The following is a 23,517-nucleotide window of genomic DNA, read 5'->3' on the forward strand; positions in this document are numbered from 1 at the left end:
GATTCGAACCTGCGCGGGCAGAGCCCAACAGATTTCTAGTCTGTCGCCTTAACCACTCGGCCACGACAACTGTTGTGAAATCGCTTTCACTCAATTATGAAATTAAAATTATATTGTCAACAAATGTTACAAAACAATTAAGCGTTGTCGGCAGGATTCGAACCTGCGCGGGCAGAGCCCAACAGATTTCTAGTCTGTCGCCTTAACCACTCGGCCACGACAACTGTTGCGACGTTGCTTTCGCCCAGTTTTGAAATTAAAATTATATTCTTAACAAATGTTACAAAACAATTAAGCGTTGTCGGCAGGATCCGAACCTGCGCGGACAGAGCCCAACAGATTTCTAGTCTGTCGTCTTAACCACTCGGCCACGACAACTGTTGTGAAATCGCTTTCACCCAATTATGAAATATAAATTATATTCTTAGCAAATGTTATAAAATAGTTAAGCGTTGTCGGCAGGATTCGAACCTGCGCGGGCAGAGCCCAACAGATTTCTAGTCTGTCGCCTTAACCACTCGGCCACGACAACTGTTGTGAAATCGCTTTCACTCAATTATGAAATTAAAATTATATTGTCAACAAATTTTGCAAAACATTTAAGCGTTGTCGGCAGGATTCGAACCTGCGCGGGCAGAGCCCAACAGATTTCTAGTCTGTCGCCTTAACCACTCGGCCACGACAACTGTTGTGAAATCGCTTTCGCCCAGTTCTGAAATTAAAATTATATTCTTAACAAATGTTACAAAACAATTAAGCGTTGTCGGCAGGATTCGAACCTGCGCGGGCAGAGCCCAACAGCTTTCTAGTCTGTCGCCTTAACCACTCGGCCACGACAACTGTTGTGAAATCGCTTTTACCCAATTATGAAATTAAAATTATATTGTCAACAAATTTTGCAAAACATTTAAGCGTTGTCGGCAGGATTCGAACCTGCGCGGGCACAGCCCAACAGATTTCTAGTCTGTCGCCTTAACCACTCGGCCACGACAACTGTTGTAAAATCGCTTTCACCCAATTATGAAATTAAAATTATATTGTCAATAAATTTTGCAAAACAATTAAGCGTTGTCGGCAGGATTCGAACCTGCGCGGGCAGAGCCCAACAGATTTCTAGTCTGTCGCCTTAACCACTCGGCCACGACAACTGTTGTGAAATCGCTTTCGCCCAGTTCTGAAATTAAAATTATATTGTCAACAAATTTTGCAAAACATATAAGCGTTGTCGGCAGGATTCGAACTTGCGCGGGCAGAGCCCAACAGATTTCTAGTCTGTCGCCTTAACCACTCGGCCACGACAACTGTTGTAAAATCGCTTTCACCCAATTATGAAATTAAAATTATATTGTCAACAAATTTTGCAAAACAATTAAGCGTTGTCGGCAGGATTCGAACCTGCGCGGGCAGAGCCCAACAGATTTCTAGTCTGTCGCCTTAACCACTCGGCCACGACAACTGTTGTGAAGTTGATTTCGCCCAGTTCTGAAATTAAAGTTATATTGTCAACAAATTTTGCAAAACATTTAAGCGTTGTCGGCAGGATTCGAACTTGCGCGGGCAGAGCCCAACAAATTTCTAGTCTGTCGCCTTAACCACTCGGCCACGACAACTGTTGTAAAATCGCTTTCACCCAATTATGAAATTAAAATTATATTGTCAACAAATGTTACAAAATATTTAAGCGTTGTCGGCAGGATTCTAACCTGCGTGGGCAGAGCCCAACAGATTTCTAGTCTGTCGCCTTAACCACTCGGCCACGACAACTGTTGTGAAATCGCTTTCGCCCAGTTCTGAAATTAAAATTATATTCTTAACAAATGTTACAAAACAATTAAGCGTTGTCGGCAGGATTCGAACCTGCGCGGGCAGAGCCAACAGATTTCTAGTCTGTCGCCTTAACCACTCGGCCACGACAACTGTTGTAAAATCGCTTTCACCCAATTATGAAATATAAATTATTTTCTTAACAAATGTTACAAAACAATTAAGCGTTGTCGGCAGGATTCGAACCTGCGCGGGCAGAGCCCAACAGATTTCTAGTCTGTCGCCTTAACCACTCGGCCACGACAACTGTTGTGAAATCGCTTTTACCCAATTATGAAATTAAAATTATATTGTCAACAAATTTTGCAAAACATTTAAGAGTTGTCGGCAGGATTCGAACCTGCGCGGGCAGAGCCCAACAGATTTCTAGTCTGTCGCCTTAACCACTCGGCCACGACAACTGTTGTGAAATCGCTTTCACCCAATTATGAAATATAAATTATATTCTTAACAAATGTTACAAAACAATTAAGCGTTGTCGGCAGGATTCGAACCTGCGCGGGCAGAGCCCAACAGATTTCTAGTCTGTCGCCTTAACCACTCGGCCACGACAACTGTTGTGAAGTTGCTTTCGCCCAATTATGAAATTAAAATTATATTCTTAACAAATGTTACAAAACAATTAAGCGTTGTCGACAGGATTCGAACCTGCGCGGGCAGAGCCCAACAGATTTCTAGTCTGTCGCCTTAACCACTCGGCCACGACAACTGTTGTGAAATCGCTTTCGCCCAGTTCTGAAATTAAAATTATATTGTCAACAAATGTTACAAAACAATTAAGCGTTGTCGGCAGGATTCGAACCTGCGCGGGCAGAGCCCAACAGATTTCTAGTCTGTCGCCTTAACCACTCGGCCACGACAACTGTTGCGACGTTGCTTTCGCCCGGTTTTGAAATTAAAATTATATTCTTAACAAATTTTGCAAAACATTTAAGCGTTGTCGGCAGGTTTCTAACCTGCGCGGGCAGAGCCCAACAGATTTCTAGTCTGTCGCCTTAACCACTCGGCCACGACAACTGTTGTGAAATCGCTTTCGCCCAGTTCTGAAATTAAAATTATATTCTTAACAAATGTTACAAAACAATTAAGCGTTGTCGGCAGGATTCGAACCTGCGCGGACAGAGCCCAACAGATTTCTAGTCTGTCGTCTTAACCACTCGGCCACGACAACTGTTGTGAAATCGCTTTCACCCAATTATGAAATATAAATTATATTCTTAGCAAATGTTATAAAATAGTTAAGCGTTGTCGGCAGGATTCGAACCTGCGCGGGCAGAGCCCAACAGATTTCTAGTCTGTCGCCTTAACCACTCGGCCACGACAACTGTTGTGAAATCGCTTTCACTCAATTATGAAATTAAAATTATATTGTCAACAAATTTTGCAAAACATTTAAGCGTTGTCGGCAGGATTCGAACCTGCGCGGGCAGAGCCCAACAGATTTCTAGTCTGTCGCCTTAACCACTCGGCCACGACAACTGTTGTGAAATCGCTTTCGCCCAGTTCTGAAATTAAAATTATATTCTTAACAAATGTTACAAAACAATTAAGCGTTGTCGGTAGGATTCGAACCTGCGCGGGCAGAGCCCAACAGCTTTCTAGTCTGTCGCCTTAACCACTCGGCCACGACAACTGTTGTGAAATCGCTTTTACCCAATTATGAAATTAAAATTATATTGTCAACAAATTTTGCAAAACATTTAAGCGTTGTCGGCAGGATTCGAACCTGCGCGGGCAGAGCCCAACAGATTTCTAGTCTGTCGCCTTAACCACTCGGCCACGACAACTGTTGTAAAATCGCTTTCACCCAATTATGAAATTAAAATTATATTGTCAACAAATTTTGCAAAACAATTAAGCGTTGTCGGCAGGATTCGAACCTGCGCGGGCAGAGCCCAACAGATTTCTAGTCTGTCGCCTTAACCACTCGGCCACGACAACTGTTGTGAAGTTGCTTTCGCCCAGTTCTGAAATTAAAGTTATATTGTCAACAAATTTTGCAAAACATTTAAGCGTTGTCGGCAGGATTCGAACTTGCGCGGGCAGAGCCCAACAGATTTCTAGTCTGTCGCCTTAACCACTCGGCCACGACAACTGTTGTAAAATCGCTTTCACCCAATTATGAAATTAAAATTATATTGTCAACAAATTTTGCAAAACATTTAAGCGTTGTCGGCAGGATTCGAACCTGCGCGGGCAGAGCCCAACAGATTTCTAGTCTGTCGCCTTAACCACTCGGCCACGACAACTGTTGTGAAGTTGCTTTCGCCCAGTTTTGAATTTAAAATTATATTGTCAACAAATTTTGCAAAACATTTAAGCGTTGTCGGCAGGATTCGAACCTGCGCGGGCAGAGCCCAACAGATTTCTAGTCTGTCGCCTTAACCACTCGGCCACGACAACTGTTGTGAAATCGCTTTCACCCAATTATGAAATATAAATTATATTCTTAACAAATGTTACAAAACAATTAAGCGTTGTCGGCAGAATTCGAACCTGCGCGGGCAGAGCCCAACAGATTTCTAGTCTGACGCCTTAACCACTCGGCCACGACAACTGTTGTGAAGTTGCTTTCGTCCAATTATGAAATTAAATTTATATTCTTAACAAATGTTACAAAACAATTAAGCGTTGTCGGCAGGATTCGAACCTGCGCGGGCAGAGCCCAACAGATTTCTAGTCTGTCGCCTTTACCACTCGGCCACGACAACTGTTGTGAAGTTGCTTTCCCCCAATTATGAAATTAAAATTATATTCTTAACAAATGTTACAAAACATTTAAGCGTTGTTGGCAGGATTCGAACCTGCGCGGGCAGAGCCCAACAGATTTCTAGTCTGTCGCCTTAACCACTCGGCCACGACAACTGTTGTGAAGTTGCTTTCGCCCAGTTTTGAAATTAAAATTATATTGTCAACAAATTTTGCAAAACATTTAAACGTTGTCGGCAGGATTCGAACCTGCGCGGGCAGAGCCCAACAGATTTCTAGTCTGTCGCCTTAACCACTCGGCCACGACAACTGTTGTAAAATCGCTTTCACCCAATTATGAAATATAAATTATATTCTTAGCAAATGTTACAAAACAGTTAAGCGTTGTCGGCAGGATTCGAACCTGCGCGGGCAGAGCCCAACAGATTTCTAGTCTGTCGCCTTAACCACTCGGCCACGACAACTGTTGTGAAATCGCTTTCACTCAATTATGAAATTAAAATTATATTGTCAACAAATTTTGCAAAACATTTAAGCGTTGTCGGCAGGTTTCTAACCTGCGCGGGCAGAGCCCAACAGATTTCTAATCTGTCGCCTTAACCACTCGGCCACGACAACTGTTGTGAAATCGCTTTCGCCCAGTTCTGAAATTAAAATTATATTCTTAACAAATGTTATAAAACAATTAAGCGTTGTCGGCAGGATTCGAACCTGCGCGGGCAGAGCCCAACAGATTTCTAGTCTGTCGCCTTAACCACTCGGCCACGACAACTGTTGTGAAATCGCTTTCACTCAATTATGAAATTAAAATTATATTGTCAACAAATGTTACAAAACAATTAAGCGTTGTCGGCAGGATTCGAACCTGCGCGGGCAGAGCCCAACAGATTTCTAGTCTGTCGCCTTAACCACTCGGCCACGACAACTGTTGCGAAGTTGCTTTCGCCCAGTTTTGAAATTAAAATTATATTCTTAACAAATGTTACAAAACAATTAAGCGTTGTCGGCAGGATTCGAACATGCGCGGACAGAGCCCAACAGATTTCTAGTCTGTCGTCTTAACCACTCGGCCACGACAACTGTTGTAAAATCGCTTTCACCCAATTATGAAATATAAATTATATTCTTAGCAAATGTTATAAAACAGTTAAGCGTTGTCGGCAGGATTCGAACCTGCGCGGGCAGAGCCCATAAACAGATTTCTAGTCTGTCGCCTTAACCACTCGGCCACGACAACTGTTGTGAAATCGCTTTCACTCAATTATGAAATTAAAATTATATTGTCAACAAATTTTGCAAAACATTTAAGCGTTGTCGGCAGGATTCTAACCTGCGCGGGCAGAGCCCAACAGATTTCTAGTCTGTCGCCTTAACCACTCGGCCACGACAACTGTTGTGAAATCGCTTTCGCCCAGTTTTGAAATTAAAATTATATTCTTAACAAATGTTACAAAACAATTAAGCGTTGTCGGCAGGATTCGAACCTGCGCGGGCAGAGCCCAACAGATTTCTAGTCTGTCGCCTTAACCACTCGGCCACGACAACTGTTGTGAAATCGCTTTTACTCAATTATGAAATTTAAATTATATTGTCAACAAATTTTGCAAAACATTTAAGCGTTGTCGGCAGGATTCGAACCTGCGCGGGCAGAGCCCAACAGATTTCTAGTCTGTCGCCTTAACCACTCGGCCACGACAACTGTTGTGAAATCGCTTTCACCCAATTATGAAATTAAAATTATATTGTCAATAAATTTTGCAAAACAATTAAGCGTTGTCGGCAGGATTCGAACCTGCGCGGGCAGAGCCCAACAGATTTCTAGTCTGTCGCCTTAACCACTCGGCCACGACAACTGTTGTGAAATCGCTTTCGCCCAGTTCTGAAATTAAAATTATATTGTCAACAAATTTTGCAAAACATTTAAGCGTTGTCGGCAGGATTCGAACTTGCGCGGGCAGAGCCCAACAGATTTCTAGTCTGTCGCCTTAACCACTCGGCCACGACAACTGTTGTAAAATCGCTTTCACCCAATTATGAAATTAAAATTATATTGTCAACAAATTTTGCAAAACAATTAAGCGTTGTCGGCAGGATTCGAACTTGCGCGGGCAGAGCCCAACATATTTCTAGTCTGTCGCCTTAACCACTCGGCCACGACAACTGTTGTAAAATCGCTTTCACCCAATTATGAAATTAAAATTATATTGTCAACAAATTTTGCAAAACATTTAAGCGTTGTCGGCAGGATTCGAACCTGCGCGGGCAGAGCCCAACAGATTTCTAGTCTGTCGCCTTAACCACTCGGCCACGACAACTGTTGTGAAATCGCTTTCACCCAATTATGAAATATAAATTATATTCTTAACAAATTTTGCAAAACATTTAAGCGTTGTCGGCAGGATTCGAACCTGCGCGGGCAGAGCCCAACAGATTTCTAGTCTGTCGCCTTAACCACTCGGCCACGACAACTGTTGTGAAATCGCTTTCACCCAATTATGAAATATAAATTATATTCTTAACAAATGTTATAAAACAGTTAAGCGTTGTCGGCAGGATTCGAACCTGCGCGGGCAGAGCCCAACAGATTTCTAGTCTGTCGCCTTAACCACTCGGCCACGACAACTGTTGTGAAATCGCTTTCACTCAATTATGAAATTAAAATTATATTGTCAACAAATTTTGCAAAACATTTAAACGTTGTCGGAAAGACTCGAACCTGCGGGGGCAGAGCCCAACAGATTTCTAGTCTGTCGCCTTAACCAGTCGGCCACGACAACTGTTTTGAAACTGCTTTCGCCCAGTTCTGAAATTAAAATTATATTGTCAACAAATTTTGCAAAACATTTAAGCGTTGTCGGCAGGATTCGAACCTGCGCGGGCAGAGCCCAACAGATTTCTAGTCTGTCGCCTTAACCACTCGGCCACGACAACTGCTGTGAAGTTGCTTTCGCCCAGTTATGAAATTAAAATTGTATTGTTAACAAATTTTGCAAAACATTTAAGCGTTGTCGGCAGTATTCGAACCTGCGCGGGCAGAGCCCAACAGATTTCTAGTCTGTCGCCTTAACCACTCGGCCACGACAACTGTTGTGAAATCGCTTTCGCCCAGTTCTGAAATTAAAATTATATTCTTAACAAATGTAACAAAACATTTAAGCGTTGTCGGCAGGATTCGAACCTGCGCGGGCAGAGCCCAACAGATTTCTAGTCTGTGGCCTTAACCACTCGGCCACGACAACTGTTGTGAAATCGCTTTCGCCCAGTTCTGAAATTAAAATTATATTCTTAACAAATGTTACAAAACATTTAAGCGTTGTCGGCAGGATTCGACCCTGCGCGGGCAGAGCCCAACAGATTTCTAGTCTGTCGCCTTAACCACTCGGCCACGACAACTGTTGTGAAGTTGCTTTCGCCCAGTTATGAAATTAAAATTATATTGTTAACAAATTTTGCAAAACATTTAAGCGTTGTCGGCAGGATTCGAACCTGCGCGGGCAGAGCCCAACAGATTTCTAGTCTGTCGCCTTAACCACTCGACCACGACAACTGTTGTGAAATTGCGTTCGCCCAGTTCTGAAATTGTAATTATATTGTCAACAAATGTTCTAAAACATTTAAGCGTTGTCGGCAGGATTCGAACCTGCGCGGGCAGAGCCCAACAGATTTCTAGTCTGTCGCCTTAACCACTCGGCCACGACAACTGTTGTGAAATTGCGTTCGCCCAGTTCTGAAATTGTAATTATATTGTCAACAAATTTTGCAAAACATTTAAACGTTGTCGGAAAGACTCGAACCTGCGGGGGCAGAGCCCAACAGATTTCTAGTCTGTCGCCTTAACCAGTCGGCCACGACAACTGTTTTGAAACTGCTTTCGCCCAGTTCTGAAATTAAAATTATATTGTCAACAAATTTTGCAAAACATTTAAGCGTTGTCGGCAGGATTCGAACCTGCGCGGGCAGAGCCCAACAGATTTCTAGTCTGTCGCCTTAACCACTCGGCCACGACAACTGCTGTGAAGTTGCTTTCGCCCAGTTATGAAATTAAAATTGTATTGTTAACAAATTTTGCAAAACATTTAAGCGTTGTCGGCAGTATTCGAACCTGCGCGGGCAGAGCCCAACAGATTTCTAGTCTGTCGCCTTAACCACTCGGCCACGACAACTGTTGTGAAATCGCTTTCGCCCAGTTCTGAAATTAAAATTATATTCTTAACAAATGTAACAAAACATTTAAGCGTTGTCGGCAGGATTCGAACCTGCGCGGGCAGAGCCCAACAGATTTCTAGTCTGTGGCCTTAACCACTCGGCCACGACAACTGTTGTGAAATCGCTTTCGCCCAGTTCTGAAATTAAAATTATATTCTTAACAAATGTTACAAAACATTTAAGCGTTGTCGGCAGGATTCGACCCTGCGCGGGCAGAGCCCAACAGATTTCTAGTCTGTCGCCTTAACCACTCGGCCACGACAACTGTTGTGAAGTTGCTTTCGCCCAGTTATGAAATTAAAATTATATTGTTAACAAATTTTGCAAAACATTTAAGCGTTGTCGGCAGGATTCGAACCTGCGCGGGCAGAGCCCAACAGATTTCTAGTCTGTCGCCTTAACCACTCGACCACGACAACTGTTGTGAAATTGCGTTCGCCCAGTTCTGAAATTGTAATTATATTGTCAACAAATGTTCTAAAACATTTAAGCGTTGTCGGCAGGATTCGAACCTGCGCGGGCAGAGCCCAACAGATTTCTAGTCTGTCGCCTTAACCACTCGGCCACGACAACTGTTGTGAAATTGCGTTCGCCGTGTTCTGAAATTGTAATTATATTGTCAACAAATGTTACAAAACATTTAAACGTTGTCGGAAAGACTCGAACCTGCGGGGGCAGAGCCCAACAGATTTCTAGTCTGTCGCCTTAACCAGTCGGCCACGACAACTGTTTTGAAACTGCTTTCGCCTAGTTCTGAAATTAAAATTATATTGTCAACAAATTTTGCAAAACATTTAAGCGTTGTCGGCAGGATTCGAACCTGCGTGGGCAGAGGCCAACAGATTTCTAGTCTCTCAACTTAACCACTCGGCCACGACAACTGTTGTGAAGTTGCTTTCGCCCAATTATGAGATTAAAATTATGTTGTCAACATTTGTTGTAAAAGAACTGTTGTCGGCAGGATTCGAACCTGCGCGGGCAGAGCTCAACAGATTTCTAGTCTGTCGCCTTAACCACTCGGCCACGACAACTGTTGTGAAATCGCTTTCACCCAATTATGAAATATAAATTATATTCTTAGCAAATGTTACAAAACAATTAAGCGTTGTCGGCAGGATTCGAACCTGCGCGGGCAGAGCCCAACAGATTTCTAGTCTGTCGCCTTAACCACTCGGCCACGACAACTGTTGTGAAGTTGCTTTCGCCCAATTATGAAATTAAAATTATATTCTTAACAAATGTTACAAAACAATTAAGCGTTGTCGACAGGATTCGAACCTGCGCGGGCAGAGCCCAACAGATTTCTAGTCTGTCGCCTTAACCACTCGGCCACGACAACTGTTGTGAAGTTGCTTTCGCCCAATTATGAAATTAAAATTATATTCTTAACAAATTTTGCAAAACATTTAAGCGTTGTCGGCAGGATTCGAACCTGCCCGGGCAGAGCCCAACAGATTTCTAGTCTGTCGCCTTAACCACTCGGCCACGACAACTGTTGTGAAGTTGCTTTCGCCCAATTATGAAATTAAAATTATATTCTTAACAAATGTTACAAAACAATTAAGCGTTGTCGACAGGATTCGAACCTGCGCGGGCAGAGCCCAACAGATTTCTAGTCTGTCGCCTTAACCACTCGGCCACGACAACTGTTGTGAAGTTGCTTTCGCCCAATTATGAAATTAAAATTATATTCTTAACAAATTTTGCAAAACATTTAAGCGTTGTCGGCAGGATTCGAACCTGCCCGGGCAGAGCCCAACAGATTTCTAGTCTGTCGCCTTAACCATTCGGCCACGACAACTGTTGTGAAATTGCTTTTTGCCGTTCTGAAATTAAAATTATATTGTCAACATTTGTTGTAAAAGAACCGTTGTCGGCAGGAAGCGCTGTCGGCCGTTGTTTGTCAAACAGTTCAGCCAATTGCCGCCTACCTTTGCCCATTTACTGTTGTTAAATGCCGTTTTTTATTCGGCACCCTCGGAACGGTAACAAATGAATATTCGTATGTTTTAGCATGTCAAGTGGTAAAAATTGTGTGCTTATTAAATATACTTTGATAAATATAATGTACCTACGTTTCGAAACGTTAATTCTCTAAACTACGATTTGTTTCTTTTTGTAGATTTTACTACCATATGTTCGGTGCTTCTGTTGCCACTCTAAACATGTATATGGAGCTTTCTCATGGGGAAGTGGTCAAAATCTGGTCCATGAACGGAGAACAATCGAATTATTGGTTGGAGGCAACTTACACTCTTGGTTCATTTTCTCCTACAAAACTCTGGCTTGAAGGGGTAGTGGGATCAACTGTCACTGGTGATATTGCAATTGATGACGTCTCACTTACTTTTGGTCCTTGCCCTGCAGACGTATGTGTTTGTTTTTGACCACTTATTGTACAACGGTTTATTTGTTGTGTGTCTAATATTATGTGACGTGTTTCTAATCACCTTTTGTATTAAACAATTCGTATGTGCCTGTAGTTAAATGCATCTTATAATAGCATAAATTGTCAGAACTAAAGATATAGAGGATAAAAATTGCAGTCCATAAGATACTTTATTTCCTCTATTTCGCTTTTACTTTGCCTTAAACAGGTTTCGACATAATTATTCGGTCCCATCTTATTTTTTTTAGATATTCTCTAAATCATAGTTTTATTAGCTAGTTAATAAAAATAAATCTGTTGGTTGTTCAGGCTACTTGCAACTTTGAGGGATATTTGTGTCAGTGGAATCAAGTCGACGATGACGTGTTTGACTGGCAGTTCGGTAATAATGGTACGTCATCCAGTGGGACTGGACCAGCGTTGGATCACACATATGGGACCGAAATGGGCCAATATCTACACATTGAAGCTTCAAGGTTAAACCTAGTTCTTGTCCATGAAACGTTTACCGTTGGTTGGTGTGGTCATGCAGTTTATTTTAATTGTAGAAACGTTTTTAGCCTCAAAGCAAGTTTTACATGCTGTTGGTTACCCCCAACAAAAGTATGGTGTGCTATGTCAATTTGTAAGTAAAGCCTGGTTTCATGGTTTTGGTCTGGTGAAGAAACACATCGTTTTAGTGGAATGAGTGTTTCTAAGCGTGATGTTTTTAAGTCGTTTTTGAAACTATATTTTAATTTAGAGGCTAACGTTAAACGTTATGTTCCACCCAATAGAAAACGCATGTAAAATACCCTAAATATAACCGTTAAAAATATAGTGCTTGTTCAATGGTAATGTTTAAAAATGCAAACTTCGGGCTTTGTTCCTATATTTCAATGTATTTTCTTTAGTCCTCGGGTTCCTGGTGATATGGCACGCATAGAGAGCTCTCCATATCCAGCTGGGGGTCGATACTGTTTTGAATTTTTCTACCATATGTTTGGAACCTCGATCGGTACACTCAGTATTTACACGAAAGCCTCGAAACAGGATTCAGCTCCTCTAGAACTTGTGTGGGTAGAAAGCGGCAATCAGGGTGACCTCTGGAGATACGGTTACACAACTGTGACTAACTCAGCTGAATTCACAGTAAGTTTAAATATAAACTGGCAACACTTGTGGTGGTATTGGTATTTGCAACTATCTCAGCAACTTAGTTTAATAAGAAATAATTTGGGGTATTTTTCCCATGTAGATTGTTGTTGAGGGAGTTGTTGGTACGAGCTATTCTGGTGACATATCGATCGACGATTTAAAAACTGTAGCAGGAGACTGTGCGCCGACCGGATTTTGTGATTTTGAGCGCAACTTTTGCACCTGGACCAACGTTTTTTCACGAGGTACATTACAAAAAAGTTTATATTGGATTATATATGTTTGACCATCGCTGGAGATTATTATATTTTCACATTCCAGATTTGGACGAACTTGACTGGTCGCGAAATGCTGGTTCAACTTACAGCGCGACAACTGGACCACTTGTTGATCATACCACTGGCACTAGCAGTGGTTTTTACATTTACACTGGTGTGTTAGGATTGTGTGAAATTGTTTTACAAAACATCCATTTAGAAAAATTTACCTGTATTGTCGTATGCAATAGTTGTTATCGTATTATAAGACATGCTTAACTTTACAAAACAGAAACGAGTTCAGCAAGTAGCGGTGATAAATCGTGGTTGACTAGTCCCTCATATGACGCTACCACTACCATGCAAAGCGGAGGAAGGTGTCTTACTTTCTGGTATCATATGTTCGGTCCTGGAGTTGGATCTCTCAACGTCTACATAGCGTTGGATTTGCAGGTCAATTGAATCATTTTTACTGTTAAGGCTTTTTTTAAGATGTGTTGAGAATTTAAAAAAAAATCGCGTACGCTCAAAAAACAGTAAAAAAGCAAACAAAGTTTTTTTTCCATTAAAATTTATGTTGAAACATTTCTCACAACTTCTTTTTTTGCTTTATTGTTGTCAGTCGAGTGAATATTTTAGGCATATTTTAGGGTTCTTTTGCGCCTGGAGATCCAGTGTGGTCCAAGTCTGGTGACCAGGGAGATTACTGGTTATCAGCATTCGTCAACATTACTGCGGAACAGCGTTACTTCATTATCATAGAAGCTGTTCACGGTAGTGGATTTGCAGGTAAATATGAAATTTGCGATTTTTACAAATTTGTAGCATTTACTCCATGTTATATACTCATTGTTTCTTTGCGACCAGTATCATTTATTCTGTATGTCATAAGTTGCCATTTTTTTGAAAAAAGGATCAGTTAAAAACGTATCCAATTAAATGACTTAAGATCAATCAGATTAAGGTGATTTGTTTGTGTGTTTTGCAACCAAGGCCCAGGTTCAAAACGTGACTGTAAAATACCTAAATTGATGGGTCATGTGTGAAATTTGCTGCAAACATTACTACTTACGCTTAAATACAAGTTTTGATTGCCGTTGACCGTTTGACACACGTTAAATACGTGTTTGATTGCCGTTGACTAACGTTAAAGTTTAGTTGACGTTTTGGTGAACCTTGTTTTAGGAGATATATCTTTGGATGACATTGATATCTTTGAATTCCCATGTGCCCCACAAACTCTACCCACTTTACCCCCTATTGACCCTCCAACACAACCTCCTAGTCCTTGGGATTGTGATTTTGAACTTAACTGGTGCGGATTTAATAACGAAGCTGACCTGAGATTAAACTGGACGAGAATACAAGGAGCTACTCCACATTCTGCAACGGGGCCAACTACCGATCACACGACTTTATCCCCGCAGGTAGATAATACTTCACAGGGAAAAATTAAAATATATTTTTAACCCTCGTATATTGCTCCTGTTGTTAACTGTATTACGCTGTTTCAACGCATTTACTTAAGCCAGTGGTTCTCAACCGCCGGTCCGCGGACCGGTGCCGGTCCCGTTTAACTTTCCTGCCGGTCCGCCTAATATATTACAATTTTACATCTCAAATTTTTTTTTTTTAATCTCAACGAACCGCGTTTAACACATATGGTATCAAACAGACAGCAGCAAACTTCTCATTAAATTGAATTTTTCATACTTCTTCTGAATTGCATTTTTTTGTCGTAATTGCATTTTGGGTTGATTTTGAAAGTTCACCGGTCCGCAAAATTTGTTTAGAAAGTTTACTGGTCCGCCAACTTAAGAGAACCTCTGGCTAAAGCAACACATATATTTAATTCAACCTAATAACTTTTTGTAAAGGGATATTATGTGTTTGTGGATGTTGATTATGCCAACGAAGGGGATCATAAGAATGACGCTGGAAGACTTCACAGTCCAACTGTTACATCGACAAGCGAGGATGGGATGTGTGTTTCTTTCTGGTATCACATGTATGGCGATCACGTAAACCAACTCAACGTTTATGTGCAACAACGCGACTATCAAACCACGGCTGTTTGGTCTCGGACTGGAAGTCAGGGACAAAGATGGAACTATGGCCAGGTAACATAAAATTTCCCACCTCGGTTAGGAACGTTTATCAACCCATTGACAAATTGGATGAAAGAAACGTTTTATTTTAGTGTGTTATAACATGTAACCACTGGATTACACAAATATTTTTTCTGGTTAATTAAAAAATATTAATATATTTTTAATTCAAATATTATTGTGTGGACTTATACACCACAAAAATTATCAAAAACATACGGAATATAGGTTTAATTGATCAACTTCTGTTTGTTTAATGCATGTGTGCTATCGAGTAGTTTCTAGTTTTTTTTCTTTTTTTTAACTTGGTTCGAACCCAGGACAATCCCGGGGACGAATCCCGATCAGTTTTTTTTATGTCGGTATATGGGTCAGGCGCGCCGGAACATTCGGCCAAGTTCCTGCCCTATTAGTTTCTAGTTTTGGCCATATTTTCCTGGATCTGAGACAGTATAGGACGCTTGTCGGAAAATGGTTTATGTTAGTAAACACATAGTTTTATAAAGCTACTGTTTTTTAACGCTTCCATCAGAAATGCATAGGTCAATTGTTCGATACTGTTTCAGCCTTGCTAATATATGTTCTTGATGGTGTTTTTTTTTTGGTGTTTTTAAAAAGTTTGCTTCGCAACGTCAATAATTTGAATCTACTGATTTGGATTTACTTTTGAACAACGCGTGATTGTTTTTTGTGCAACAGCACTTGTGGCTTTTGCGCCACGGTGCTTGTGTCCTTCGACAGCTCGGTTTCTAACGCAGGCATCCATAGGTCACTGGTTCGAATCCGGTTCGAAGGAATGCTTTTAGTGTTGAATCTTTTGTTGTTTCCTTTTGCACAATATTGTTCTTTGCAAAGCGGTACTACTGTCCTTCGATAGCTCAGTTGGTAGAGCGGTGGACTGTAGAAGCAACACACAGGCATCCATAGGTCACTGGTTCGAATCCGGTTCGAAGGAATGCTTTTAGTGTTGAATCTTTTGTTGTTTCCTTTCGAAGCATATTGTTCTTTGCACCGCGGTACTTGTGTCCTTCGATAGCTCAGTTGGTAGAGCGGTGGACTGTAGAAGCAACACGCAGGCATCCATAGGTCACTGGTTCAAATCCGGTACGAAGGAATATTTTAGTGTTGAATCTTTTGTTGTTTCCTTTCGAACAATATTTTTCTTTGCGCCGCGGTACTTGTGTCCTTCGATAGCTCAGTTGGTAGAGCTGTGGACTGTAGAAGCAACACGCAGGCATCCATAGGTCACTGGTTCGAATCCGGTTCGAAGGAATATTTTAGTGTTGAATCTTTTGTTGTTTCCTTTCGAAGCATATTGTTCTTTGCAAAGCGGTACTTGTGTCCTTCGATAGCTCAGTTGGTAGAGCGGTGGACTGTAGTAGCAACACACAGGCATCCATAGGTCACTGGTTCGAAGGAATGCTTTTAGTGTTGAATCTTTTGTTGTTTCCTTTTGCACAATATTGTTCTTTGCGCCGCGGTACTTGTGTCCTTCGATAGCTCAGTTGGTAGAGCGGTGGACTGTAGAAGCAACACACAGGCATCCATAGGTCACTGGTTCGAATCCGGTTCGAAGGAATGCTTTTAGTGTTGAATCTTTTGTTGTTTCCTTTCGAACCATATTGTTCTTTGCCCCGCGGTACTTGTGTCCTTCGATGGCTCAGTTGGTAGAGCGGTGGACTGTAGAAGAAACACGCAGGCATCCATAGGTCACTGGTTTGAATCCGGTTCGAAGGAATGCTTTTAGTGTTGAATCTTTTGTTGTTTCCTTTTGCACAATATTGTTCTTTGCGCCGCGGTACTTGTGTCCTTCGATAGCTCAGTTGGTAGAGCGGTGGACTGTAGAAGCAACACGCAGGCATCCATAGGTCACTGGTTCGAATCCGGTTCGAAGGAATACTTTTTCTGTGAAATCTTTTGTTGTTTCCTTTCGAACAATACTGTTCTTTGCGCCGCGGTACTTGTGTCCTTCGATAGCTCAGTTGGTAGAGCGGTGGACTGTAGAAGCAACACACAGGCATCCATAGGTCACTGGTTCGAATCCGGTTCGAAGGAATGCTTTTAGTGTTGAATCTTTTGTTGTTTCCTTTTGCACAATATTGTTCTTTGCAAAGCGGTACTTGTGTCCTTCGATAGCTCAGTTGGTAGAGCGGTGGACTGTAGAAGCAACACACAGGCATCCATAGGTCACTGGTTCGAATCCGGTTCGAAGGAATGCTTTTAGTGTGAAATCTTTTGTTGTTTCCTTTCGAACCATATTGTTCTTTGCACCGCGGTACTTGCGTCCTTCGATAGCTCAGTTGGTAGAGCGGTGGATTGTAGAAGCAACATGCAGGCATCCATAGGTCACTGGTTCGAAGGAATGCTTTTAGTGTTGAATCTTTTGTTGTTTCCTTTTGCACAATATTGTTCTTTGCGCCGCGGTACTTGTGTCCTTCGATAGCTCAGTTGGTAGAGCGGTGGACTGTAGAAGCAACACGCAGGCATCCATAGGTCACTGGTTCGAATCCGGTTCGAAGGAATGCTTTTAGTGTTGAATCTTTTGTTGTTTCCTTTTGCACAATATTGTTCTTTGCGCCGCGGTACTTGTGTCCTTCGATAGCTCAGCTGGTAGAGCGGTGGACTGTAGAAGCAACACACAGGCATCCATAGGTCACTGGTTCGAATCCGGTTCGAAGGAATGCTTTTAGTGTTGAATCTTTTGTTGTTTCCTTTTGCACAATATTGTTCTTTGCGCCGCGGTACTTGTGTCCTTCGATAGCTCAGCTGGTAGAGCGGTGGACTGTAGAAGCAACACACAGGCATCCATAGGTCACTGGTTCGAATCCGGTTCGAAGGAATGTTTTAGTGTTGAATCTTTTGTTGTTTCCTTTTGCACAATATTGTTCTTTGCGCCGCGGTACTTGTGTCCTTCGATAGCTCAGTTGGTAGAGCGGTGGACTGTAGAAGCAACACACAGGCATCCATAGCTCACTGGTTCGAATCCGGTTCGAAGGAATACTTTTTGCGTGAAATCTTTTGTTGTTTCCTTTCGAACCATATTGTTCTTTGCACCGCGGTACTTGCGTCCTTCGATAGCTCAGTTGGTAGAGCGGTGGATTGTAGAAGCAACATGCAGGCATCCATAGGTCACTGGTTCGAAGGAATGCTTTTAGTGTTGAATCTTTTGTTGTTTCCTTTTGCACAATATTGTTCTTTGCGCCGCGGTACTTGTGTCCTTCGATAGCTCAGTTGGTAGAGCGGTGGACTGTAGAAGCAACACACAGGCATCCATAGGGTCACTGGTTCGAATCCGGTTCGAAGGAATGCTTTTAGTGTTGAATCTTTTGTTGTTTCCTTTTGCACAATATTGTTCTTTGCACCGCGGTACTTGTGTCCTTCGATGGCTCAGTTGGTAGAGCGGTGGATTGTAGAAGCAACACGCAGGCATCCATAGGTCACTGGTTCGAATCCGGTTCGAAGGAATGCTTTTAGTGTTGAATCTTTTGTTGTTTCCTTTCGAAGCATATTGTTCTTTGCAAAGCGGTGCTTGCGTCCTTCGATAGCTCAGTTGGTAGAGCGGTGGATTGTAGAAGCAACACGCAGGCATCCATAGGTCACTGGTTCGAATCCGGTTCGAAGGAATGCTTTTAGTGTTGAATCTTTTGTTGTTTCCTTTTGCACAATATTGTTCTTTGCAAAGCGGTACTTGTGTCCTTCGATAGCTCAGTTGGTAGAGCGGTGGACTGTAGAAGCAACACACAGGCATCCATAGGTCACTGGTTCGAATCCGGTTCGAAGGAATGCTTTTAGTGTGAAATCTTTTGTTGTTTCCTTTCGAACCATATTGTTCTTTGCACCGCGGTACTTGCGTCCTTCGATAGCTCAGTTGGTAGAGCGGTGGATTGTAGAAGCAACATGCAGGCATCCATAGGTCACTGGTTCGAAGGAATGCTTTTAGTGTTGAATCTTTTGTTGTTTCCTTTTGCACAATATTGTTCTTTGCGCCGCGGTACTTGTGTCCTACGATAGCTCAGTTGGTAGAGCGGTGGACTGTAGAAGCAACACGCAGGCATCCATAGGTCACTGGTTCGAATCCGGTTCGAAGGAATGCTTTTAGTGTTGAATCTTTTGTTGTTTCCTTTTGCACAATATTGTTCTTTGCGCCGCGGTACTTGTGTCCTTCGATAGCTCAGCTGGTAGAGCGGTGGACTGTAGAAGCAACACACAGGCATCCATAGGTCACTGGTTCGAATCCGGTTCGAAGGAATGCTTTTAGTGTTGAATCTTTTGTTGTTTCCTTTTGCACAATATTGTTCTTTGCGCCGCGGTACTTGTGTCCTTCGATAGCTCAGTTGGTAGAGCGGTGGACTGTAGAAGCAACACACAGGCATCCATAGGTCACTGGTTCGAATCCGGTTGGAAGGAATGTTTTAGTGTTGAATCTTTTGTTGTTTCCTTTTGCACAATATTGTTCTTTGCACCGCGGTACTTGTGTCCTTCGATAGCTCAGTTGGTAGAGCGGTGGACTGTAGAAGCAACACACAGGCATCCATAGGTCACTGGTTCGAATCCGGTTCGAAGGAATACTTTTTGCGTGAAATCTTTTGTTGTTTCCTTTCGAACCATATTGTTCTTTGCACCGCGGTACTTGCGTCCTTCGATAGCTCAGTTGGTAGAGCGGTGGATTGTAGAAGCAACATGCAGGCATCCATAGGTCACTGGTTCGAAGGAATGCTTTTAGTGTTGAATCTTTTGTTGTTTCCTTTTGCACAATATTGTTCTTTGCGCCGCGGTACTTGTGTCCTTCGATAGCTCAGTTGGTAGAGCGGTGGACTGTAGAAGCAACACACAGGCATCCATAGGGTCACTGGTTCGAATCCGGTTCGAAGGAATGCTTTTAGTGTTGAATCTTTTGTTGTTTCCTTTTGCACAATATTGTTCTTTGCCCCGCGGTACTTGTGTCCTTCGATGGCTCAGTTGGTAGAGCGGTGGATTGTAGAAGCAACACGCAGGCATCCATAGGTCACTGGTTCGAATCCGGTTCGAAGGAATGCTTTTAGTGTTGAATCTTTTGTTGTTTCCTTTCGAAGCATATTGTTCTTTGCAAAGCGGTGCTTGCGTCCTTCGATAGCTCAGTTGGTAGAGCGGTGGATTGTAGAAGCAACACGCAGGCATCCATAGGTCACTGGTTCGAATCCGGTTCGAAGGAATGCTTTTAGTGTTGAATCTTTTGTTGTTTCCTTTCGAACCATATTGTTCTTTGCAAAGCGGTACTTGCGTCCTACGATAGCTCAGTTGGTAGAGCGGTGGATTGTAGAGGCAACATGCAGGCATCCATAGGTCACTGGTTCGAAGGAATGCTTTTAGTGTTGAATCTTTTGTTGTTTCCTTTTCCACAATATTGTTCTTTGCGCCGCGGTACTTGTGTCCTTCGATAGCTCAGTTGGTAGAGCGGTGGACTGTAGAAGCAACACGCAGGCATCCATAGGTCACTGGTTCGAATCCGGTTCGAAGGAATGCTTTTAGTGTTGAATCTTTTGTTGTTTCCTTTTGCACAATATTGTTCTTTGCGCCGCGGTACTTGTGTCCTTCGATAGCTCAGCTGGTAGAGCGGTGGACTGTAGAAGCAACACACAGGCATCCATAGGTCACTGGTTCGAATCCGGTTCGAAGGAATGCTTTTAGTGTTGAATCTTTTGTTGTTTCCTTTTGCACAATATTGTTCTTTGCGCCGCGGTACTTGTGTCCTTCGATAGCTCAGTTGGTAGAGCGGTGGACTGTAGAAGCAACACACAGGCATCCATAGGTCACTGGTTCGAATCCGGTTCGAAGGAATGTTTTAGTGTTGAATCTTTTGTTGTTTCCTTTTGCACAATATTGTTCTTTGCGCCGCGGTACTTGTGTCCTTCGATAGCTCAGTTGGTAGAGCGGTGGACTGTAGAAGCAACACACAGGCATCCATAGCTCACTGGTTCGAATCCGGTTCGAAGGAATACTTTTTGCGTGAAATCTTTTGTTGTTTCCTTTCGAACCATATTGTTCTTTGCACCGCGGTACTTGCGTCCTTCGATAGCTCAGTTGGTAGAGCGGTGGATTGTAGAAGCAACATGCAGGCATCCATAGGTCACTGGTTCGAAGGAATGCTTTTAGTGTTGAATCTTTTGTTGTTTCCTTTTGCACAATATTGTTCTTTGCGCCGCGGTACTTGTGTCCTTCGATAGCTCAGTTGGTAGAGCGGTGGACTGTAGAAGCAACACACAGGCATCCATAGGTCACTGGTTCGAATCCGGTTCGAAGGAATGCTTTTAGTGTTGAATCTTTTGTTGTTTCCTTTTGCACAATATTGTTCTTTGCGCCGCGGTACTTGTGTCCTTCGATAGCTCAGTTGGTAGAGCGGTGGACTGTAGAAGCAACACACAGGCATCCATAGGTCACTGGTTCGAATCCGGTTCGAAGGAATGTTTTAGTGTTGAATCTTTTGTTGTTTCCTTTTGCACAATATTGTTCTTTGCCCCGCGGTACTTGTGTCCTTCGATAGCTCAGTTGGTAGAGCGGTGGACTGTAGAAGCAACACACAGGCATCCATAGCTCACTGGTTCGAATCCGGTTCGAAGGAATACTTTTTGTGTGAAATCTTTTGTTGTTTCCTTTCGAACCATATTGTTCTTTGCACCGCGGTACTTGCGTCCTTCGATAGCTCAGTTGGTAGAGCGGTGGATTGTAGAAGCAACATGCAGGCATCCATAGGTCACTGGTTCGAAGGAATGCTTTTAGTGTTGAATCTTTTGTTGTTTCCTTTTGCACAATATTGTTCTTTGCGCCGCGGTACTTGTGTCCTTCGATAGCTCAGTTGGTAGAGCGGTGGACTGTAGAAGCAACACACAGGCATCCATAGGTCACTGGTTCGAATCCGGTTCGAAGGAATGCTTTTAGTGTGAAATCTTTTGTTGTTTCCTTTCGAACCATATTGTTCTTTGCACCGCGGTACTTGTGTCCTTCGATAGCTCAGCTGGTCGAGCGGTGGACTGTAGAAGCAACACACAGGCATCCATAGGTCACTGGTTCGAATCCGGTTCGAAGGAATGCTTTTAGTGTTGAATCTTTTGTTGTTTCCTTTTGCACAATATTGTTCTTTGCGCCGCGGTACTTGTGTCCTTCGATAGCTCAGTTGGTAGAGCGGTGGACTGTAGAAGCAACACACAGGCATCCATAGGTCACTGGTTCGAATCCGGTTGGAAGGAATGTTTTAGTGTTGAATCTTTTGTTGTTTCCTTTTGCACAATATTGTTCTTTGCCCCGCGGTACTTGTGTCCTTCGATAGCTCAGTTGGTAGAGCGGTGGACTGTAGAAGCAACACACAGGCATCCATAGCTCACTGGTTCGAATCCGGTTCGAAGGAATACTTTTTGCGTGAAATCTTTTGTTGTTTCCTTTCGAACCATATTGTTCTTTGCACCGCGGTACTTGCGTCCTTCGATAGCTCAGTTGGTAGAGCGGTGGATTGTAGAAGCAACATGCAGGCATCCATAGGTCACTGGTTCGAAGGAATGCTTTTAGTGTTGAATCTTTTGTTGTTTCCTTTTGCACAATATTGTTCTTTGCGCCGCGGTACTTGTGTCCTTCGATAGCTCAGTTGGTAGAGCGGTGGACTGTAGAAGCAACACACAGGCATCCATAGGGTCACTGGTTCGAATCCGGTTCGAAGGAATGCTTTTAGTGTTGAATCTTTTGTTGTTTCCTTTTGCACAATATTGTTCTTTGCCCCGCGGTACTTGTGTCCTTCGATGGCTCAGTTGGTAGAGCGGTGGATTGTAGAAGCAACACGCAGGCATCCATAGGTCACTGGTTCGAATCCGGTTCGAAGGAATGCTTTTAGTGTTGAATCTTTTGTTGTTTCCTTTCGAAGCATATTGTTCTTTGCAAAGCGGTACTTGCGTCCTTCGATAGCTCAGTTGGTAGAGCGGTGGATTGTAGAAGCAACACGCAGGCATCCATAGGTCACTGGTTCGAATCCGGTTCGAAGGAATGCTTTTAGTGTTGAATCTTTTGTTGTTTCCTTTCGAACCATATTGTTCTTTGCAAAGCGGTACTTGCGTCCTACGATAGCTCAGTTGGTAGAGCGGTGGATTGTAGAGGCAACATGCAGGCATCCATAGGTCACTGGTTCGAAGGAATGCTTTTAGTGTTGAATCTTTTGTTGTTTCCTTTTGCACAATATTGTTCTTTGCGCCGCGGTACTTGTGTCCTTCGATAGCTCAGTTGGTAGAGCGGTGGACTGTAGAAGCAACACGCAGGCATCCATAGGTCACTGGTTCGAATCCGGTTCGAAGGAATGCTTTTAGTGTTGAATCTTTTGTTGTTTCCTTTTGCACAATATTGTTCTTTGCGCCGCGGTACTTGTGTCCTTCGATAGCTCAGCTGGTAGAGCGGTGGACTGTAGAAGCAACACACAGGCATCCATAGGTCACTGGTTCGAATCCGGTTCGAAGGAATGCTTTTAGTGTTGAATCTTTTGTTGTTTCCTTTTGCACAATATTGTTCTTTGCGCCGCGGTACTTGTGTCCTTCGATAGCTCAGTTGGTAGAGCGGTGGACTGTAGAAGCAACACACAGGCATCCATAGGTCACTGGTTCGAATCCGGTTGGAAGGAATGTTTTAGTGTTGAATCTTTTGTTGTTTCCTTTTGCACAATATTGTTCTTTGCGCCGCGGTACTTGTGTCCTTCGATAGCTCAGTTGGTAGAGCGGTGGACTGTAGAAGCAACACACAGGCATCCATAGCTCACTGGTTCGAATCCGGTTCGAAGGAATACTTTTTGCGTGAAATCTTTTGTTGTTTCCTTTCGAACCATATTGTTCTTTGCACCGCGGTACTTGTGTCCTTCGATAGCTCAGTTGGTAGAGCG

The 23,517-nt window shown here is 42.8% G+C and overlaps 1 protein-coding gene and 71 non-coding genes across 72 annotated transcripts in view; 42 read left to right on the forward strand and 30 right to left on the reverse strand.

Moving 5' to 3' along the window:
* Positions 1–142: 142 nt before the first annotated feature.
* Positions 143–224, reverse strand: Trnas-aga (transfer RNA serine (anticodon AGA)). Its single transcript has one exon. It is a non-coding gene; the product is annotated as a tRNA-Ser (tRNA).
* A 226-nt stretch (positions 225–450) lies between these two features.
* Positions 451–532, reverse strand: Trnas-aga (transfer RNA serine (anticodon AGA)). The gene has a single exon. It is a non-coding gene; the product is annotated as a tRNA-Ser (tRNA).
* Positions 533–604: 72 nt separating this feature from the next.
* Trnas-aga (transfer RNA serine (anticodon AGA)) lies at positions 605–686 on the reverse strand. The gene has a single exon. It is a non-coding gene; the product is annotated as a tRNA-Ser (tRNA).
* Positions 687–1,066: 380 nt separating this feature from the next.
* On the reverse strand, positions 1,067–1,148 carry Trnas-aga (transfer RNA serine (anticodon AGA)). Its single transcript has one exon. It is a non-coding gene; the product is annotated as a tRNA-Ser (tRNA).
* Positions 1,149–1,374: 226 nt separating this feature from the next.
* On the reverse strand, positions 1,375–1,456 carry Trnas-aga (transfer RNA serine (anticodon AGA)). The gene has a single exon. It is a non-coding gene; the product is annotated as a tRNA-Ser (tRNA).
* A 533-nt stretch (positions 1,457–1,989) lies between these two features.
* Trnas-aga (transfer RNA serine (anticodon AGA)) lies at positions 1,990–2,071 on the reverse strand. The gene has a single exon. It is a non-coding gene; the product is annotated as a tRNA-Ser (tRNA).
* A 226-nt stretch (positions 2,072–2,297) lies between these two features.
* Trnas-aga (transfer RNA serine (anticodon AGA)) lies at positions 2,298–2,379 on the reverse strand. The gene has a single exon. It is a non-coding gene; the product is annotated as a tRNA-Ser (tRNA).
* Positions 2,380–2,605: 226 nt separating this feature from the next.
* Positions 2,606–2,687, reverse strand: Trnas-aga (transfer RNA serine (anticodon AGA)). The gene has a single exon. It is a non-coding gene; the product is annotated as a tRNA-Ser (tRNA).
* Positions 2,688–3,067: 380 nt separating this feature from the next.
* Positions 3,068–3,149, reverse strand: Trnas-aga (transfer RNA serine (anticodon AGA)). Its single transcript has one exon. It is a non-coding gene; the product is annotated as a tRNA-Ser (tRNA).
* Positions 3,150–3,221: 72 nt separating this feature from the next.
* Positions 3,222–3,303, reverse strand: Trnas-aga (transfer RNA serine (anticodon AGA)). The gene has a single exon. It is a non-coding gene; the product is annotated as a tRNA-Ser (tRNA).
* A 226-nt stretch (positions 3,304–3,529) lies between these two features.
* On the reverse strand, positions 3,530–3,611 carry Trnas-aga (transfer RNA serine (anticodon AGA)). Its single transcript has one exon. It is a non-coding gene; the product is annotated as a tRNA-Ser (tRNA).
* A 72-nt stretch (positions 3,612–3,683) lies between these two features.
* Positions 3,684–3,765, reverse strand: Trnas-aga (transfer RNA serine (anticodon AGA)). The gene has a single exon. It is a non-coding gene; the product is annotated as a tRNA-Ser (tRNA).
* A 226-nt stretch (positions 3,766–3,991) lies between these two features.
* Positions 3,992–4,073, reverse strand: Trnas-aga (transfer RNA serine (anticodon AGA)). The gene has a single exon. It is a non-coding gene; the product is annotated as a tRNA-Ser (tRNA).
* A 72-nt stretch (positions 4,074–4,145) lies between these two features.
* Trnas-aga (transfer RNA serine (anticodon AGA)) lies at positions 4,146–4,227 on the reverse strand. Its single transcript has one exon. It is a non-coding gene; the product is annotated as a tRNA-Ser (tRNA).
* Positions 4,228–4,453: 226 nt separating this feature from the next.
* On the reverse strand, positions 4,454–4,535 carry Trnas-aga (transfer RNA serine (anticodon AGA)). Its single transcript has one exon. It is a non-coding gene; the product is annotated as a tRNA-Ser (tRNA).
* A 226-nt stretch (positions 4,536–4,761) lies between these two features.
* Trnas-aga (transfer RNA serine (anticodon AGA)) lies at positions 4,762–4,843 on the reverse strand. The gene has a single exon. It is a non-coding gene; the product is annotated as a tRNA-Ser (tRNA).
* A 72-nt stretch (positions 4,844–4,915) lies between these two features.
* On the reverse strand, positions 4,916–4,997 carry Trnas-aga (transfer RNA serine (anticodon AGA)). Its single transcript has one exon. It is a non-coding gene; the product is annotated as a tRNA-Ser (tRNA).
* Positions 4,998–5,223: 226 nt separating this feature from the next.
* Trnas-aga (transfer RNA serine (anticodon AGA)) lies at positions 5,224–5,305 on the reverse strand. The gene has a single exon. It is a non-coding gene; the product is annotated as a tRNA-Ser (tRNA).
* A 72-nt stretch (positions 5,306–5,377) lies between these two features.
* Positions 5,378–5,459, reverse strand: Trnas-aga (transfer RNA serine (anticodon AGA)). The gene has a single exon. It is a non-coding gene; the product is annotated as a tRNA-Ser (tRNA).
* Positions 5,460–5,996: 537 nt separating this feature from the next.
* Trnas-aga (transfer RNA serine (anticodon AGA)) lies at positions 5,997–6,078 on the reverse strand. Its single transcript has one exon. It is a non-coding gene; the product is annotated as a tRNA-Ser (tRNA).
* Positions 6,079–6,150: 72 nt separating this feature from the next.
* Trnas-aga (transfer RNA serine (anticodon AGA)) lies at positions 6,151–6,232 on the reverse strand. Its single transcript has one exon. It is a non-coding gene; the product is annotated as a tRNA-Ser (tRNA).
* Positions 6,233–6,304: 72 nt separating this feature from the next.
* Trnas-aga (transfer RNA serine (anticodon AGA)) lies at positions 6,305–6,386 on the reverse strand. Its single transcript has one exon. It is a non-coding gene; the product is annotated as a tRNA-Ser (tRNA).
* A 380-nt stretch (positions 6,387–6,766) lies between these two features.
* Trnas-aga (transfer RNA serine (anticodon AGA)) lies at positions 6,767–6,848 on the reverse strand. Its single transcript has one exon. It is a non-coding gene; the product is annotated as a tRNA-Ser (tRNA).
* Positions 6,849–6,920: 72 nt separating this feature from the next.
* On the reverse strand, positions 6,921–7,002 carry Trnas-aga (transfer RNA serine (anticodon AGA)). The gene has a single exon. It is a non-coding gene; the product is annotated as a tRNA-Ser (tRNA).
* Positions 7,003–7,074: 72 nt separating this feature from the next.
* On the reverse strand, positions 7,075–7,156 carry Trnas-aga (transfer RNA serine (anticodon AGA)). The gene has a single exon. It is a non-coding gene; the product is annotated as a tRNA-Ser (tRNA).
* A 226-nt stretch (positions 7,157–7,382) lies between these two features.
* On the reverse strand, positions 7,383–7,464 carry Trnas-aga (transfer RNA serine (anticodon AGA)). Its single transcript has one exon. It is a non-coding gene; the product is annotated as a tRNA-Ser (tRNA).
* Positions 7,465–8,152: 688 nt separating this feature from the next.
* Trnas-aga (transfer RNA serine (anticodon AGA)) lies at positions 8,153–8,234 on the reverse strand. The gene has a single exon. It is a non-coding gene; the product is annotated as a tRNA-Ser (tRNA).
* A 226-nt stretch (positions 8,235–8,460) lies between these two features.
* On the reverse strand, positions 8,461–8,542 carry Trnas-aga (transfer RNA serine (anticodon AGA)). The gene has a single exon. It is a non-coding gene; the product is annotated as a tRNA-Ser (tRNA).
* Positions 8,543–9,230: 688 nt separating this feature from the next.
* Trnas-aga (transfer RNA serine (anticodon AGA)) lies at positions 9,231–9,312 on the reverse strand. The gene has a single exon. It is a non-coding gene; the product is annotated as a tRNA-Ser (tRNA).
* A 530-nt stretch (positions 9,313–9,842) lies between these two features.
* On the reverse strand, positions 9,843–9,924 carry Trnas-aga (transfer RNA serine (anticodon AGA)). The gene has a single exon. It is a non-coding gene; the product is annotated as a tRNA-Ser (tRNA).
* Positions 9,925–10,904: 980 nt separating this feature from the next.
* LOC145213071 (MAM and LDL-receptor class A domain-containing protein 1-like) overlaps positions 10,905–23,517 on the forward strand; it is a 60,124-nt gene continuing 47,511 nt past the window's right edge. Inside the window, exons 1-9 of the mRNA XM_080081311.1 lie at positions 10,905–11,108; positions 11,438–11,604; positions 12,022–12,259; positions 12,366–12,510; positions 12,587–12,697; positions 12,815–12,975; positions 13,173–13,311; positions 13,708–13,949; positions 14,400–14,642. Of these exons, the coding sequence (XP_079937437.1) occupies positions 10,905–11,108; positions 11,438–11,604; positions 12,022–12,259; positions 12,366–12,510; positions 12,587–12,697; positions 12,815–12,975; positions 13,173–13,311; positions 13,708–13,949; positions 14,400–14,642 (1,650 nt within the window). The remainder of the gene's footprint in view (positions 11,109–11,437; positions 11,605–12,021; positions 12,260–12,365; positions 12,511–12,586; positions 12,698–12,814; positions 12,976–13,172; positions 13,312–13,707; positions 13,950–14,399; positions 14,643–23,517) is intronic.
* On the forward strand, positions 15,498–15,585 carry Trnay-gua (transfer RNA tyrosine (anticodon GUA)). The gene is given in 2 exon segments: positions 15,498–15,534; positions 15,550–15,585. It is a non-coding gene; the product is annotated as a tRNA-Tyr (tRNA).
* On the forward strand, positions 15,657–15,744 carry Trnay-gua (transfer RNA tyrosine (anticodon GUA)). Its single transcript is given in 2 exon segments — positions 15,657–15,693; positions 15,709–15,744. It is a non-coding gene; the product is annotated as a tRNA-Tyr (tRNA).
* Trnay-gua (transfer RNA tyrosine (anticodon GUA)) lies at positions 15,815–15,902 on the forward strand. Its single transcript is given in 2 exon segments — positions 15,815–15,851; positions 15,867–15,902. It is a non-coding gene; the product is annotated as a tRNA-Tyr (tRNA).
* Trnay-gua (transfer RNA tyrosine (anticodon GUA)) lies at positions 16,121–16,208 on the forward strand. The gene is given in 2 exon segments: positions 16,121–16,157; positions 16,173–16,208. It is a non-coding gene; the product is annotated as a tRNA-Tyr (tRNA).
* On the forward strand, positions 16,280–16,367 carry Trnay-gua (transfer RNA tyrosine (anticodon GUA)). The gene is given in 2 exon segments: positions 16,280–16,316; positions 16,332–16,367. It is a non-coding gene; the product is annotated as a tRNA-Tyr (tRNA).
* On the forward strand, positions 16,439–16,526 carry Trnay-gua (transfer RNA tyrosine (anticodon GUA)). The gene is given in 2 exon segments: positions 16,439–16,475; positions 16,491–16,526. It is a non-coding gene; the product is annotated as a tRNA-Tyr (tRNA).
* On the forward strand, positions 16,598–16,685 carry Trnay-gua (transfer RNA tyrosine (anticodon GUA)). The gene is given in 2 exon segments: positions 16,598–16,634; positions 16,650–16,685. It is a non-coding gene; the product is annotated as a tRNA-Tyr (tRNA).
* Positions 16,757–16,844, forward strand: Trnay-gua (transfer RNA tyrosine (anticodon GUA)). Its single transcript is given in 2 exon segments — positions 16,757–16,793; positions 16,809–16,844. It is a non-coding gene; the product is annotated as a tRNA-Tyr (tRNA).
* On the forward strand, positions 17,064–17,151 carry Trnay-gua (transfer RNA tyrosine (anticodon GUA)). The gene is given in 2 exon segments: positions 17,064–17,100; positions 17,116–17,151. It is a non-coding gene; the product is annotated as a tRNA-Tyr (tRNA).
* On the forward strand, positions 17,223–17,310 carry Trnay-gua (transfer RNA tyrosine (anticodon GUA)). Its single transcript is given in 2 exon segments — positions 17,223–17,259; positions 17,275–17,310. It is a non-coding gene; the product is annotated as a tRNA-Tyr (tRNA).
* Trnay-gua (transfer RNA tyrosine (anticodon GUA)) lies at positions 17,382–17,469 on the forward strand. Its single transcript is given in 2 exon segments — positions 17,382–17,418; positions 17,434–17,469. It is a non-coding gene; the product is annotated as a tRNA-Tyr (tRNA).
* Positions 17,540–17,627, forward strand: Trnay-gua (transfer RNA tyrosine (anticodon GUA)). Its single transcript is given in 2 exon segments — positions 17,540–17,576; positions 17,592–17,627. It is a non-coding gene; the product is annotated as a tRNA-Tyr (tRNA).
* Positions 17,847–17,935, forward strand: Trnay-gua (transfer RNA tyrosine (anticodon GUA)). Its single transcript is given in 2 exon segments — positions 17,847–17,883; positions 17,899–17,935. It is a non-coding gene; the product is annotated as a tRNA-Tyr (tRNA).
* Trnay-gua (transfer RNA tyrosine (anticodon GUA)) lies at positions 18,007–18,094 on the forward strand. The gene is given in 2 exon segments: positions 18,007–18,043; positions 18,059–18,094. It is a non-coding gene; the product is annotated as a tRNA-Tyr (tRNA).
* Trnay-gua (transfer RNA tyrosine (anticodon GUA)) lies at positions 18,166–18,253 on the forward strand. Its single transcript is given in 2 exon segments — positions 18,166–18,202; positions 18,218–18,253. It is a non-coding gene; the product is annotated as a tRNA-Tyr (tRNA).
* Trnay-gua (transfer RNA tyrosine (anticodon GUA)) lies at positions 18,325–18,412 on the forward strand. The gene is given in 2 exon segments: positions 18,325–18,361; positions 18,377–18,412. It is a non-coding gene; the product is annotated as a tRNA-Tyr (tRNA).
* Trnay-gua (transfer RNA tyrosine (anticodon GUA)) lies at positions 18,632–18,719 on the forward strand. Its single transcript is given in 2 exon segments — positions 18,632–18,668; positions 18,684–18,719. It is a non-coding gene; the product is annotated as a tRNA-Tyr (tRNA).
* Positions 18,791–18,878, forward strand: Trnay-gua (transfer RNA tyrosine (anticodon GUA)). Its single transcript is given in 2 exon segments — positions 18,791–18,827; positions 18,843–18,878. It is a non-coding gene; the product is annotated as a tRNA-Tyr (tRNA).
* On the forward strand, positions 18,950–19,037 carry Trnay-gua (transfer RNA tyrosine (anticodon GUA)). The gene is given in 2 exon segments: positions 18,950–18,986; positions 19,002–19,037. It is a non-coding gene; the product is annotated as a tRNA-Tyr (tRNA).
* Trnay-gua (transfer RNA tyrosine (anticodon GUA)) lies at positions 19,108–19,195 on the forward strand. Its single transcript is given in 2 exon segments — positions 19,108–19,144; positions 19,160–19,195. It is a non-coding gene; the product is annotated as a tRNA-Tyr (tRNA).
* Positions 19,415–19,503, forward strand: Trnay-gua (transfer RNA tyrosine (anticodon GUA)). Its single transcript is given in 2 exon segments — positions 19,415–19,451; positions 19,467–19,503. It is a non-coding gene; the product is annotated as a tRNA-Tyr (tRNA).
* Trnay-gua (transfer RNA tyrosine (anticodon GUA)) lies at positions 19,575–19,662 on the forward strand. Its single transcript is given in 2 exon segments — positions 19,575–19,611; positions 19,627–19,662. It is a non-coding gene; the product is annotated as a tRNA-Tyr (tRNA).
* Trnay-gua (transfer RNA tyrosine (anticodon GUA)) lies at positions 19,734–19,821 on the forward strand. The gene is given in 2 exon segments: positions 19,734–19,770; positions 19,786–19,821. It is a non-coding gene; the product is annotated as a tRNA-Tyr (tRNA).
* Trnay-gua (transfer RNA tyrosine (anticodon GUA)) lies at positions 20,041–20,128 on the forward strand. Its single transcript is given in 2 exon segments — positions 20,041–20,077; positions 20,093–20,128. It is a non-coding gene; the product is annotated as a tRNA-Tyr (tRNA).
* Positions 20,200–20,287, forward strand: Trnay-gua (transfer RNA tyrosine (anticodon GUA)). The gene is given in 2 exon segments: positions 20,200–20,236; positions 20,252–20,287. It is a non-coding gene; the product is annotated as a tRNA-Tyr (tRNA).
* Positions 20,359–20,446, forward strand: Trnay-gua (transfer RNA tyrosine (anticodon GUA)). Its single transcript is given in 2 exon segments — positions 20,359–20,395; positions 20,411–20,446. It is a non-coding gene; the product is annotated as a tRNA-Tyr (tRNA).
* Positions 20,517–20,604, forward strand: Trnay-gua (transfer RNA tyrosine (anticodon GUA)). The gene is given in 2 exon segments: positions 20,517–20,553; positions 20,569–20,604. It is a non-coding gene; the product is annotated as a tRNA-Tyr (tRNA).
* Trnay-gua (transfer RNA tyrosine (anticodon GUA)) lies at positions 20,824–20,911 on the forward strand. Its single transcript is given in 2 exon segments — positions 20,824–20,860; positions 20,876–20,911. It is a non-coding gene; the product is annotated as a tRNA-Tyr (tRNA).
* On the forward strand, positions 20,983–21,070 carry Trnay-gua (transfer RNA tyrosine (anticodon GUA)). Its single transcript is given in 2 exon segments — positions 20,983–21,019; positions 21,035–21,070. It is a non-coding gene; the product is annotated as a tRNA-Tyr (tRNA).
* Trnay-gua (transfer RNA tyrosine (anticodon GUA)) lies at positions 21,141–21,228 on the forward strand. Its single transcript is given in 2 exon segments — positions 21,141–21,177; positions 21,193–21,228. It is a non-coding gene; the product is annotated as a tRNA-Tyr (tRNA).
* Positions 21,448–21,535, forward strand: Trnay-gua (transfer RNA tyrosine (anticodon GUA)). Its single transcript is given in 2 exon segments — positions 21,448–21,484; positions 21,500–21,535. It is a non-coding gene; the product is annotated as a tRNA-Tyr (tRNA).
* On the forward strand, positions 21,607–21,694 carry Trnay-gua (transfer RNA tyrosine (anticodon GUA)). The gene is given in 2 exon segments: positions 21,607–21,643; positions 21,659–21,694. It is a non-coding gene; the product is annotated as a tRNA-Tyr (tRNA).
* Positions 21,766–21,853, forward strand: Trnay-gua (transfer RNA tyrosine (anticodon GUA)). The gene is given in 2 exon segments: positions 21,766–21,802; positions 21,818–21,853. It is a non-coding gene; the product is annotated as a tRNA-Tyr (tRNA).
* Trnay-gua (transfer RNA tyrosine (anticodon GUA)) lies at positions 21,924–22,011 on the forward strand. The gene is given in 2 exon segments: positions 21,924–21,960; positions 21,976–22,011. It is a non-coding gene; the product is annotated as a tRNA-Tyr (tRNA).
* Positions 22,231–22,319, forward strand: Trnay-gua (transfer RNA tyrosine (anticodon GUA)). Its single transcript is given in 2 exon segments — positions 22,231–22,267; positions 22,283–22,319. It is a non-coding gene; the product is annotated as a tRNA-Tyr (tRNA).
* Trnay-gua (transfer RNA tyrosine (anticodon GUA)) lies at positions 22,391–22,478 on the forward strand. Its single transcript is given in 2 exon segments — positions 22,391–22,427; positions 22,443–22,478. It is a non-coding gene; the product is annotated as a tRNA-Tyr (tRNA).
* Trnay-gua (transfer RNA tyrosine (anticodon GUA)) lies at positions 22,550–22,637 on the forward strand. Its single transcript is given in 2 exon segments — positions 22,550–22,586; positions 22,602–22,637. It is a non-coding gene; the product is annotated as a tRNA-Tyr (tRNA).
* Trnay-gua (transfer RNA tyrosine (anticodon GUA)) lies at positions 22,857–22,944 on the forward strand. Its single transcript is given in 2 exon segments — positions 22,857–22,893; positions 22,909–22,944. It is a non-coding gene; the product is annotated as a tRNA-Tyr (tRNA).
* Positions 23,016–23,103, forward strand: Trnay-gua (transfer RNA tyrosine (anticodon GUA)). The gene is given in 2 exon segments: positions 23,016–23,052; positions 23,068–23,103. It is a non-coding gene; the product is annotated as a tRNA-Tyr (tRNA).
* On the forward strand, positions 23,175–23,262 carry Trnay-gua (transfer RNA tyrosine (anticodon GUA)). Its single transcript is given in 2 exon segments — positions 23,175–23,211; positions 23,227–23,262. It is a non-coding gene; the product is annotated as a tRNA-Tyr (tRNA).
* On the forward strand, positions 23,333–23,420 carry Trnay-gua (transfer RNA tyrosine (anticodon GUA)). Its single transcript is given in 2 exon segments — positions 23,333–23,369; positions 23,385–23,420. It is a non-coding gene; the product is annotated as a tRNA-Tyr (tRNA).

This window comes from Phallusia mammillata, chromosome 2, assembly GCF_965637545.1.
Source record: "Phallusia mammillata chromosome 2, kaPhaMamm4.hap1.1, whole genome shotgun sequence".
In the NCBI taxonomy this organism is placed as follows: Eukaryota; Metazoa; Chordata; class Ascidiacea; order Phlebobranchia; family Ascidiidae; genus Phallusia; species Phallusia mammillata.